Raw genomic sequence first — 13,716 nt, forward strand, 5'->3', positions numbered from 1 at the left:
AACATTCATCGAAAGAAACAGAACAACTGTGCCTTGATTACACTTCTGGTTTAAATTGGTTATTAAAGCAAAAAACTGCAAGTAATTTCTTACTTCTTTTTCAGTTACTACCTGCTAAGATCAAATGTCTGTCTTCACAACTGTTTCACTTAGTAGCAACACACAACAGCACATCGCATTGGGAATAATCCACATTCAAATAGTCAACTGTAAAGAGATTACCTTTAACAAGGACAAGGATTCTCACAGAGGAATTCTTCACCAAAGGTTTGCCAATTTCTTTTTCCCTACCTCTGAGAGATTATTACAAACTAAGCACGTAGGAAAACACAATAAATGGATCCAGACAGTAAGAGGAACTCATGAAGCATCTAACCAACATCCCATCAGGAAGCTGACTCCCTCTGGTAAGGCACCTCCCAACAGAAGGCCTGACGGTTTTCCCCCCCAAGTAAGACAAGTTCAAAAGGCTAGAAAAAGGAACGGTTGTTATTCTGCACCTGGCAACACCTCTATACACTGTGAACAGAACAGCTTGCTGCAGGTATTCCCAACGAACAGCCGCAGGATAGCATTTTTATCTTCATTTTATTTTCTATGTGACCTGCGTGCAGCTTTATTTCTAAAATCAGCACCGCTGATTCTATAACCAGTACGTCCTCTGAGGAGATGTACTTTTTCAGTGATCATTTCAATACTAAGATGCTAGAGAGATTACAAAATTTTAGAAAGTCTCTTTCTAAAGTGTCTTTAGAAAAAAATCTTTCCCTGGAAATCCTTGATTCCTAGTCTATTACACAAAGAGTCTGCACTGTATTCAGCAGAAAATATTGTACCCCTTGACAGTGATTGTTTATCTAGTGACTGTTTATCTAGTGTGTTTGTCAAATCTTGTCCTGCTATGCTGGGTACTTTGATCCACACTGTTTGCTTCTTGCCTCTTGCCCTGTCAGAAATGGCTGGAGCTCAGGTTCTCCTCCACTCACATAGGACGGGGGACACAGGCATTCATCTGGTCTCCGTTACCCGCTGCACTAGCTGAGGTAGCAGAAGCCGATTAGCCTCCCCAGGCATCTTAGTGAGGTGAAATATTCCAGAGGAAGTCACACGAATACTTCTTGCATTCAAGACAGCTCAATGGCCTTGGAGAGCAGTCATGGCACATCTCTGACATGCTCGGTGTCTCAGCTTGCTTAGGGTGGTAACTTGTACTCTTCTGATCTCTGATTTGAAGAATTAGTCCTACCTGCTCTTTCGAGGATGGCACCAGGTTATCTGAATCCTTTTGTGCAAAAGGAAGAAGTTGTAGGCAAGATTAAGTTTCTGGACAGTTTTGAAATGCTACTTCCAAAGGCACCAACTTCTACATGCAGAGTAAAAGACATTGCTCTTTCTTACAGTGCAGATGAAACAGATTACATCCAATTTATTTATAAAAGTTTTATACACCTGAAGTAATCACAAACATTTACAACTATCCTGCTTTATGTGAGTTCTGAAAGGACTGAGTCATGCAATTACACCGCTGTCTCCTTTGACTCCAATGTCTGTGGTGGCTTGAAGTTCAGTATCTCTTTATATGTAATGCCTGGAAAACAACAGAATAAACATAGTATTGCTGGTCTAATCAGAAAAGGAGCTGCACAGACATGAGCAAGGTGCAACCCCCAGCACGGTTAGGCTCTGATCTGGGTCAGGAAGAGAGAGACCTCTTCAGGCAAAAAAGAGAGAGAGTACAAAAGGTACGGGAATCAAGGATCATTTTTTCACCATTTCAGATTTGAAGCAGCAGCCCAATACTGAAATGTTATAGCTGCCTTCAAAGGGATGTGAGCATTGACTTTACAGTATAGGGGGCAATATCCTCAGAAAGAGCTACTGAGCACATCAGCTCTGAAAGTCAAGTCCTCACTTAAAAGCCAAAGTACAAACCTCTGACATTAGACGAAAACTAGATTCAGACTTATATCTCTTCTGAGATAGATATATTTTCTCTTCCTGAGAGAACCTAACTTAAAATTAAGGCCAGCAACCATTGCAGTCTTGTAGAGCCAACAGTTAAGGAATCTGTTCACCTGTCCCATCCACTGGAAGGAACATGTTACAGAAATGGTTTCTGTCCTACATTGCAGAAGATGGGAGGACAGACACATGAAGGAGAAGAAGGACGAGGAGGGGAAAGAGGAGAGCCTCTGTTAGGAGGCAGAGAAGAAACCTTTGGGGATCATTCCAGGACTTGATAAGAGGAACACTGGCTTATCAATAGCGTTTCTCTATCTTAATGCTGTCTACTTACTCCGTTCTATCAGAAGCAGAGAAAGTAATTTGTAAAGGGGAATATTCCTATTTCTGGATGGCCTTTCTATCTGGTCATTTTTTAAAACATCACAAAACTAAACTCACGCTTCCACTCATCTAGCGGAAGATCCATGTTATCAAATGTGTCGTCATATTTCTCAGCTTCAGTTTCTTCCTCAGGATCGTGAATTGGTTCAAAGTAAGGATGCATCAAAGCCTCAGCTGCTGTGACTCGCTTCTCTGCATCCAGCACCAGCATCTTCTCCAAAAGGTTTACAGCTATTGAACAGAAAACAAACAGTGCATTCAAATCACACCACTGATTCCAGCTTGTACACAGTAATGTTGCCCTGGAGATTTCAAATAAATACAGTTACAAAGCAGAATCATTGGGTGTTCATTCTAAAGCCAGTGGGGCCCATCCACATGACGAAATAGTGTTGTGAACAAGCTGGGATGTGTACAAAGCCTGATGCAACACAGAGATGCTCCCTTGCTTCTGCATGCAATACAGACACATCACCTCAGCTAATGGCTTCTCTGCTCCAGGACCACTGTGTTTGGGGCTTTCCCAGGTGTCTTTCATCACTGCCACCCACCACTGCGTTGTGGTTCTAAGATACATCACAACCTGACAACAGTGGAATGAACGGGTGGGTGTAGAGCTAATGAGAACTGCTCAGCGTGTGACCAAATCCAAGCCAAGTGCACTCTGAAGTTCACTAAGACAAGTCAGTTGTCTATCCTCAGAATCTCAGCGCTAACTTTACCTGCTATGTGTTTTTGACCTCAGACGAAACAATTCAGGAAAATCCTGCATGTTACTCTCCAGTGGATTTTGGATCAGGTTCACTGTTAGGCTGTCAAAATGAGCTAGTGTAAACAGATATGATGAATGATTTGTTTATTCTCTGTTTTTCTATCCTGAAAGAACGTTCCTGGGTTGGGTGGAGCCTCTAAAAGGACGAAGAGGCAGCAGTGTGGGACAGGATGCTGCAACTCCTGCTTGCCACATCATGGATTCTCTCCAGCTTTCTCTCCCAGACCATGAGCAGTTAGTTGTTCTCTACATAAGGAGCAGCCAGATGGGCACAGAAGAAATAGGAAGAAACATCCTAAAAACTAAATGGAAATGTGTAGAGTTTGCTGTAGCTGAGGTCAGTGAGCTAACCAGGCAGTCAGGGTAAGAGCTGCTTATTAATCATGTTTATTTCTACTGTATCTGAACATAAAATTTTAACTTCTTAAACTGAGACGATTCAGTTATCCTAATTGATATTCTAATAAAACTGGCTTTGTGAGTGTTCAGATCATTGGGGAATGGATAAGGTTTGGGCAGAGACATCTCAGAGCTCTGGCTGCCTCAAGTCATGTCACAGTTATGCACACTTGGTATGCTCTTCTGGCTGTTTATATCTATCAAACCCAAGCCAGTGCTTCTCAGGAATGCACAGATGTTTCTCAGGATGTATTCATTCCATGACTAAAATGTCAGCTTTCTATTTGCTTGCATTTCTACGGTAGATCAGATTGAAGTTTCAGAATTACATTTCAAATACAATACACAGAAAAATTTATTACAGGTATTTAATTTCTGAGGGCTCTTGAGAAAGCTGCTCCAGTAAAACCATTAAGTAGATGCTGGACTGGAGCCTAAAACACAAAGTACTTCTTTTTTGACTCTTCTAAGAAACATCTGATTCCTGGCAGGGTCTGAACTTGGCAAAGTTCAGCCACTAAAATCAAAGCTATGAATTATGGAAAGCAAGAGATAGAAAAGCATGAGAACCATCACATAACCTATCATATGACTGATACTGCTGCTGCCTCCAATGCAAACACAGAACAAGACAAATTGTACACATCCACACAAACTGTCTTACCCAAAGGATTCGCATACTTCAAGATGGATGCAAAATCTTTTTTCTGGACTTTTGGGAGGCTTTTGATATAGTTTTTTGCCTTAAAAGAAACATGAATATTAAATTATACCTTTGCCACCTTTGTAATGTGACAACATTAACTATATGCTTAACAGGTAACTCACCCATGCTTTGATAGCACGTTGTACAAATGGATTTTTTGGGGGTCATAAACCTTGATTATATTCACCTTCTTGTTGAAAGGAACTTTTTTTTTTTAAAAAAAACTTTGTTGAAAGGAACTTGATCTGAAAGCCTTAAAACTCTGATTAAGAAATGATAATGTAAAGCTTTAATTATTACTGCTAAATATTTACTATATTAATTAGAATAAATATGTATGCATAATTTGAAAGAATGTCATAGTGAGTTTACAGGAATCTCTAGAAGTGAACTTTATACAGTATCTAAATTGTACAGTTAGTCTAATGATTAATTTTAGCTTTTTTATAGTAGGGGCTTAAGGAGTCTAGAAGGACATCCACACAAGAATAGGAAAGACAAAGTCAGAGACATGTACAAAACAACCGGGTTTTCTGAATAGGTTCGTGTTTTCAGTACGTTTCTGATAAAGGTAGTAATGCATCAGCTCAACTGTTTATATGGTACACAATGGAAACTTTGAAGTATTGAAATATACAGATTTTCCAAGTGTCATGATCATCTTCTGTGCCCCCTTAATCTCCAGTAGCTATTCTGAGTGTGCAAAGCACTTCAAGGCAGAGATGTACCATCAGGGGTCATTTCAGTAGTCAATACATATTATTTCAGCCAGTCTAAGAACTGAGCATGGCTTAAGTCAAATAAAGACATGTAAAACTAACGGACATATGAATACTCACATCTTGACTCTGCAGTTTTTGAACAAAATCTTGAGTTGGTGTACCAGTTATTTTCATTATTTCTGTGAGTTGGTCCAGATCTGAATACCACAAATAAGGAACAAAGTCTTTCACCAGAAAACTAAACACCTTGCAACAATTGTGAGTTTCTTTGCTATTGGAGAATAAAGCAAAAATCACAATGCAAGGACTGAACATAAGATTTATAAAAGATGAAAGTTCCCCATTTTTCTTGCAAAAGGCAAAGACACTGAAAGCACCTGAAATAAAATATCCTGTAACTTGGGAACACATAATTGTATCATCTACAAACTCCTCTAATATTATCAGGCCTTCCCTATACTTTTGGTCAAAATCAGACCAAAATTATTGGAGTATCTGAACAATCAACACATGTATTGCACACATTGCCCTGGGCTATCCAATCCTTAGGTGACATAGAGGCAGGAAAAGTCACAGGGAACATCAGGTGGTATGATAAACAGAACAAAAATCAGAGGAAAACAGTCTGTGTTAGTTCTTCTCCATATTGAGAAACTTAAAGGAAAAAAATTAACCCCTCTCCTCCTCATTTCCCACATGCTTAGCTCAATTCCAGTTGTTGAGATGTTGGAGACACTGGGGTAAGGCATTAGAACACTCCCTAGTCTTCTGTGTCCTAAACCAGCACAAATTAATCAGCAACCATATTTGCTGTTTCAAAGAAGAAACACCATATTCACAGGAGGCTAATGCTGCACAGAACAGCTTTAGGACTCGTTTGCTACTCTGGTAAGAGCAGCAGATGAGAAGCTAGATCAGCGCTTGGCACATGAAGCTTCTACTAACCTCTGCAGAAAAAGGCAATGGTGGGTAATGCTGATGAAATAAATAAATAAATAATAAAAAAATTGCATACCAAGTTTGTAGGATAACCTATTCATATTACTAAACCAAACATCCCTTAAGTTAGCTGTTTTCTTATTCAGCTACCCGCAGCTGACCCCATGCTGCATTTCCCTGGCAATAAGCAATACTGATTCGCATACTCAAAGGCCAGCAAGGACTATTATGCTGGGGTAATTTCCTTTGTAACACAGGATGCAGAACTTCAGCCAACAGTTCTGAAATCTCCAAAACCCAGGATGAATAAAATACTAGCTTTTCCACTCTTACATTTACAGTGCAACTTGAAAATTATGACTCATTCATTTCCTTATTTATGTACCAGAATGCTCAAGGTTAGCATTAGTTGAGAAATGCTATGTTAGTCAACAGTGGTTCTTTGGCAGGGTTTTTAGTATTTTCTTGTGAAGAACTAATGTGTACTTAAAATCTGTACAGCTGAAATAATTTGATGGATTCTACTTCTTCACAGGCCCCAGCACTTTTTTGGTGAATGCAATCTTCCTTTTTTATGTTTTTCCTCACAAAACAAGAATAATATGATCCATGCAATGAAGTTCTAATCTTAGATGTAAGTACTTAAATACAAATATAACTAAAATTAAACAATTGTGATTCTGTGATTTTGTAAACAAGGATTTGCAGATAAGCAATTTATTGACCGGAACACCACAAGGGGAAAAGCAGTGCAAAATGATTAGGCTGAGCTGTCAAACATACAAAGCTGGGAAACAAAAAAAAAGTAAAAAATTCTTGCTGTCTTATACTAACACCATCCTCTATTAACTATCACAACTACTACTGCCAATGAAGTATCTCTTTTGAGGTTGAATTATGGCTTAATCTTAACTATTTTCTTAATTCCTCAGCAATGAAATGATAGGACTAGGTGTTTTCTGTAAACAGAAAACACTTTACTAGATGTTATTTACGTAACATTTTTTGGTAAAAGTCTCAAAAAGCATGAATTGGACTAGCATGTGCATGTAAGTCTGTATACTACAGCAGAATCTTCTGTGCGTGTTCTGGAGTTGTGTAACCTATTACTAAAAAAACCCAAAATATGCCTTTTCTATCATCACAGAACCTTTTACCTGATGATTTGAGATGCGACTCAAAGATCACCTCTCTTCCTCTATCGAAAAAGTTCAGTAATACAAGTTTTAATTTGCACATGTGCAAAAGTGGTACAGATATCAAATAACCAATTAGGTTATTTGAAAGAAAGGTACAAACCATCTTACTACTCATTTCAATTTACGCTCATCAGTTTTTGAACAGACCTACTGTATCACATAAGAACCTCTCATCATTTTCTTACATTAGTGTCATAAATTCACTGAAGGATACGATCATTTCCTTTGAACAGGGGCCTCCCTGTTATCATCTCAGCCATTATACAGCCCACAGACCAGATGTCAACTGAAAAAAAAGACCAACAGTCACATTAAATTGCTGAATACTTATCCATTTAAGCATACATAAAGTTTAATTTAAAACATATTTTAAAGAAGTGTAAAATTTACCTTTATAGACTGTTACAAAATAAATGAGTGCCTTGCCAAGTATGATGAATGGCAGAGGTAAAACCACCAGCCTTTCTAATTAGCAAACTGGAGATAACCTGATACTATGCAGAACCAGTTTCTCAGTAACAGGCAGGTGCATGTGGGAAGTAAATTTTTCAATGCTTTCAAAAACTTCCATAGTGATCCTAGCGTTACTTGAATACCCTCCTTCTGCCATTTTCCCCTGTCTGGTCGAGTTACATTCAGCACATCTTTGAAGGAAGATGACAGTCAGTACAGAACACAAGAATGTAGACCAGACTGTCACATCTGCATACATTTAATCACTTTTTCCCAACCACCTTGGCACTTTGTTACTCTCAGAAAATATACAAAAAAGCCCCCAAACTCACAACCACCAAATGATTACCTGCAATTTATCTACAAGGAAGTTTTGTATAATTATATTGTCATTTCCACCTCCAATTTCTCATTCACTTCAGAAACAAAGACTTGCTTATATATTGCCTGATTCAGTGAATGCTTCAGCTCTGCTATGACTTTTCTGAAGAGATGCTGACCTGTTTGCGTATAATGCATCCAGTTAAGTATGACCTCTGGGGCTCTGTACCACCTTGTAACCACATAACCGGTCATCTCACTGTCTGTATGCCTCGCCAATCCAAAATCCAGAATCTGTAGTGGAAGCACAAAGAAAATCCTGATCAGACAGCTAGTTATCTATTTCACACAGACTTTACAAATGCAGAAAGTAAAAGAATTGGAGTATTTTGCAGAGACTGGCTTATTTTTGCATCTTTTGTCTCATTGAAGTGTCTTGCTCCCATTTGAAAAATCAAGACAGAAGTAGCAAGGAGCTTTATGATTTTTTTCCCCATGTTAGATACTCCTATAGAAACACTAAAAGCTGTAAAACCAGTAAATAAAATAATAAATTCTTCAATTATTAATTAAAAAGATGTGGGTCCCATTCATTGCAAAAAATTCCCTGGCCATGGAATGACTACTGTAGCTTGTTAGGGCTAAACAACAGCACCCGTCTTAGATGGTATTCATTACTGTCATATCTCAGGTGGCACAATTATTCAAGAGTGTGTTCCAATAATATTCTGAAATAAGGAGGAATCGTTATCTTTGTTTTCTGAGTTTTCACAGAAAGGAAAGCTTCTCTAGGTCACACCGAAAGTATACAACAACAGTAGGGAATTATGATTATTTAGCCTCACTGAGTTTTCCCCAACCTACTGCGTCAACTACAGAGCAACCCTCTGTAAGAAACACAAGGTCAATGCAATTTTTTTAAAGGATTACGCACAATTCAGCTTACTTCTAAGACTCTCAGATATTTATCTGCAGATATAGCAATGTGTACAGCAGCAAGATTAAAAATTAACGTTACAGCCTTTTGTCAGCTTCTACGAAATTGGCTAATGTAAAGGCCCACCTGTATGCACCTTCAAAAGATGGTGCCAAAAGATGCGGCCAGCAGCGAGGAACACTCCTGGAATGACAGTCAGTTCATAGTTTGTCAGGAAGTTCATGCTTCTAACAAGAAGCAGGGGTCTTGGTAAGTAAAGTCTATTCAGAATAAATCATCATCATCCACAGATACTTGAATATGTAGCTTTGCGTGAACAGCCACTAGTTTCCATGTGCATCAGGCTTCATATATATCGACAGGGCAGACATTTTTACTAGGAGCACCTGTGCATTAATATACCAAGAGTGATGCTTTTGTAACGCTCTCTGTAATTAAACATTTTAAAATATTTCAGGATAGTTTCATCATTCCCTGGAACTAGCAGAAAGGAAAATTATATTTTCATTCATAGATCACGAGTATAAAATGTTATGGCTTATCTTTATTGCCATACTGGAAACATCATTTCCACAGCTTCCCCATACCTGCTGATTACCTGTCAACTTAAAACCAGGAATAGGATGCCAAGGAAAAGATTTTTATTCTTACCAATAAAATACAATTGATTACAGCCGAAGTTACCCCTCAGAACTTTGGGTACTGAAGATTTAGTAGAATCAAAATATTTGCAGTAACAAAATACACTTTTATATAGAGCTTTCAAATTTATTCTACACATACAACACTCATTATGTCTTCCCAGTAACACAGGAGTGGGGATGGAAGAAAAAAAGTTTTACATAATAGGTCAAAAGCCACATGTGGCACCATCTATTCTGTCACAGGTTTTTAGGCCTTTTCCATACTAAGGCTTGTGACACTTGGAGTTGGAGACAGCTAAAATGTAATTTGGGTTTGTGTTTTTGTAAAAGCAGAAAACGACAGCGGGAATTTTTGTGCATTATATATTAACTTCAGGATTTCTTTTCCTTTACATATTCACTAGGCTCAGGAACAAGTGTATCCTGTTAGTACTTAATATTAACATGGTACCACTTCAACAACAATGTTCACACAAAACTATTCTCATACTCCAATCTTCAACTTTTCAGCTGGAACTTCCAAAGCAATTTTCAGAGCAAGTTTGAAAATCCTTTTTATAATGCTGAAATGATGAGAGAGAGAGAGCAAATTCCCCTCAGCTCCTCAAGGATAAGCTCCCCTTCTACTCAGCAAACTTAATTTTCCTAACTTGCTTCGATAACTGTAACAAAAATAACTTGTAACTTCAAGACTGCAGAAAGGGCAGTGATTTCCCCTTCACTGTCACTTTTCTGATTCCTATGTAGCAGTTGAGGGCATCAGACGAGGGAGCCAGAAAGCTCATTGTGAAAAAGAAAACTGATTGCTTATTAATTAATTACCAATTCAAGGAACTGTTCCAACTTGCCTACAGCATCACTGCCACTGGAGCAGATGCAAGGGAAGCTGCTGAGCACACAGATGTGGGGGAAAAGGGTTGGACTATCCCTGGCAGCATGGTCCTGTGCCCGCATAAACTGACTTTGAAAGCGCAGTCTCAGAGCAGGGTCATCCTGCCCACTGCACCTGAACGCACACACATTTGGGAAGTCAGTTCAACTCCTTCAGTGTAAGGGAGATCCCACTTAAATCCTCACCTTGATATTTTTTATGCACACTTCTCAACGTATGGTACTTTGCTTTCTGTTTATAGACTGGAGTTGCGTTTTGACAACCAGTATTTCCTAATTGCAAATTTGCACTTTTCTTCTGTATATGGTATCAGAGCTTATCATACAACCAGGGACAGCATAATTTCACTCTTAGAGTCAAGAAACAAAAACTAAAGCTTAACACTACATTTTCTCCTTGTCATTTCACAAATATGTTCTGATATGGAATTATTTGCCTCAGTTTATCTAAAAGCTTAAAAATGTCCAAGGTAACAGAAAAATAATTTGTGTTAAATAAAGAGATACAGTGGAGATACAGTTATACTATCATGGAAGAATGTCTTAGACCTGGGCTGCATCTCAAAATATAATTGCACAGCTGCAGGGGGACAGGAATAGAAACATGTACAACTGCTTTTTCTAGGTTCTTTTTTTCCACGTCACCCTGGGACCCACTCACCTTTTGGCCACCTACAAGCCAGGAGGAGACAATGGCTTTTTGTGTTAGATAGGGACATTCTGAAATGACAGGACCCTGAACATGCAGGTCAGTCTCCAAAGAGCAAAAAATTGTATTACAACAGCTACATGCAAGTATATAATTTGTATGTTATATGGTAAAAAACATTTTTGCAGTGTTGCATCAACTTTTATTTTATTTAATTAAGGGAGTGCTTCACAACCTTTGATCTTCTTCTGTATCTCCCAGCTTGTAGAGTCAGACTTTTTATATTTATTCAAAGCTGAAATACTCACATAACTAAACTACTCCCATAAAGTCTTATGTCTCTTTTAGGGAGGAAACCTTGGCCATAAGATCTAAATGTACTTACATATCAGGCCACAAAAGTCCCCATTCCAATTTACTGTTGTTTTGTGAGGATGTATAGGCCAGTCACGATTCAAGCACAAGACAGAAGACATAGCTTGGTTTTGTAATTAATTGAAAAACCTGACTAGCCTTTCAGATTGCTAGAGCTAAGAGAAGATAGGTGACAAAAACAATTCTAAAAAATTAACAATGATCTATTAAAATACAAGAATGGAATTAACTGGGAACTGGAAGCAGTCTGGGGCTACTATCTCTACGCTCAAGAGAATAAACTATATTCCTAAAATAATCAGTGTTGAGTACTATATAATTCTACTTCATAATAAATAATTGGCTTTTTTATAACAAAGTTATTCTACACAGCCAAACAGATGCATTTTTGCTAGGTCTGGGTACATTGCATAATTATTTTTGAAGTACTAATATTACACACTCTAACAGGCTTTGGAAGATTTCCAATATGTGTAAGAAACTGCTATCAGAACTGGTCAGATTCTGTATTTCAGTTCAATGATTTAGAAGGAGGCTTGAGGTGACAAACATTGTGCAGGAGAAGATGGACTCTACTGAGAACATTCCCAAGGAAGTGGCAACATTTACACTTCAGGACAAATACTTTCCACAATGGGTGCTACAGCCCCAATCTCCAAGAGTGCATGTCAGCTAAGCCCAGTTTCCATACTGGGAAGAGGTGTGGGTGTGCACTGTCCTCCCACCCATCTTTCGAGAGAAGCCCCAACAGCTAGGACAAAGGGAGTCAAGGTACATGCCAATACTTGCCCCACTCCGAAGAAGCAGCAACCAGGTAATATAAGACATGCCATAAAGTGCAACTGTCTTGCAGCATAGCAACAGAAACAGCTAATAGCTGAACTAGGAATTTCATGATTTTTTTTTTCCTCACTGCTTCAATTAAGAGCAAAACTCAAGCAGAACTGATATATTCTTGCTATGAAATACACTGTAGTCTGCATGCAACTGATACTACTGCTAGCTGTAACAGTGCAGAAGGAATCACTTTCAAAGAAATAAGATGTTCTTGTTTGTGGTGAACAGTATGCGATTCCAAGGAGTCAACCCTCATTTCTCCACTGTTGGCACTGGGTACCAGCCTCCCAGAGTGTCTTATCTGGACTGGATGTTTTCAGCTGGGACATCCTGGGCAATGCTTCTAGCTTGAGGAGCAGCCACTTGTGCTTGGCTCTAGAACAATCTCAGAAATTGATCATCGCCTCTGCCATTCATATGAAATGCACATTTATGTCAGTCAAGGACATACAAATAGGAGGTGAATAGATTCGCACTATTCAGGGCTTTACTGAAGTCAGACAAATGGGAAAGCACTCAAGGAGCAGTCTCTTGTAATTTTTTTCAAGATTGTTACCACTGCCCATTTGATCCTCTTCCCTTCCATCTTCCAGTGTTCCCTTATTTTTCCATGACTCCTCAAAGCCGGTGGGCTGAAAGCTTGGCCCATCACTGACGCCAGCCAGCACACCTACAGCTGTTGCACCCGTTGTCTTCTGTCGTGTATTTCTAATACATCTAACTGTTTTTTCAAATAGATATATCCTACCTTCAATTCACAGTCTTCGTTTACTGCCAAGTTTCCAGGCTTTAGATCCTATAATCAGATTTGAAATGGATGTTATTTATTTATTTTACAGCAAACACAATAAAGCACACTTTCTTTCTTTCATTTAGGTTTAATGGTTTTCATACAACTACTTAGATCAGCAACAGGTAAAACAATGTCGTAAATCTAAATTAGAAAATTAAATATAACAAATAACAAAGACACAAACTTGAGTATGTTTGGCTTTTTTTCCAGTATGTTTTCCTCCCAGACAAATCAACATTTTTCTGCTAGAAGTCAGGAAAATACTTACCAGTGAAGGAACTCATTCATCTTACCGCGAGTGGGGTTTGGACATAAATTTGTTGCATTTAATACTAACACCACAAAGTTAAGGATTCACATATATATTTCTGGACTGTACACACTGCATATCAAAATATACTTTAAAAAGGTTCCATACCCTGATAGACCTTGAAGGAGTACTGAAGGAATCAAACGAGATTCTACATAAAAGCCTATGCTCTCTTCTGGTGGGAAAATCAATTTCCTAACAAAGTCAATTGAATGGAGACTGCAACATGAAAAAAAAATTCCCTTAAGCCTCTTTAGCTCCTGTAGAGACTTCTAATGATCTTCAAAATTTGTACTTCTAAGTTGAGCAGCAAAGGGAAGCGTACTGGCACTGACTAAGAAGATTTTGCAATGTCAGTGACTCTTAGACATTCACAGTTACAAAGACAAAGAAAAAATCAGATATAAGTTTTCCTTCAGCTTT

General features: G+C 38.5%; 1 protein-coding gene across 2 annotated transcripts in view; it reads right to left on the reverse strand.

The window, feature by feature from the left end:
- Positions 1 to 1,465: 1,465 nt before the first annotated feature.
- Positions 1,466 to 13,716, reverse strand: part of MAPK12 (mitogen-activated protein kinase 12) — a 39,004-nt gene continuing 26,753 nt past the window's right edge. For both annotated transcript variants that reach the window (XM_075706002.1, XM_075705994.1), the window contains 7 exons: positions 12,939 to 12,986; positions 8,037 to 8,151; positions 7,298 to 7,369; positions 5,063 to 5,142; positions 4,182 to 4,260; positions 2,404 to 2,577; positions 1,466 to 1,588 (listed from right to left, as the gene is read on the reverse strand). In XM_075706002.1, coding sequence (XP_075562117.1) covers positions 1,518 to 1,588; positions 2,404 to 2,577; positions 4,182 to 4,260; positions 5,063 to 5,142; positions 7,298 to 7,369; positions 8,037 to 8,151; positions 12,939 to 12,986 — 639 coding nt within the window. In that variant the 3' untranslated portion in view covers positions 1,466 to 1,517. The remainder of the gene's footprint in view (positions 1,589 to 2,403; positions 2,578 to 4,181; positions 4,261 to 5,062; positions 5,143 to 7,297; positions 7,370 to 8,036; positions 8,152 to 12,938; positions 12,987 to 13,716) is intronic.

The sequence above is a fragment of the Pelecanus crispus genome, chromosome 1 (assembly GCF_030463565.1).
Source record: "Pelecanus crispus isolate bPelCri1 chromosome 1, bPelCri1.pri, whole genome shotgun sequence".
Lineage (NCBI taxonomy): Eukaryota > Metazoa > Chordata > Aves > Pelecaniformes > Pelecanidae > Pelecanus > Pelecanus crispus.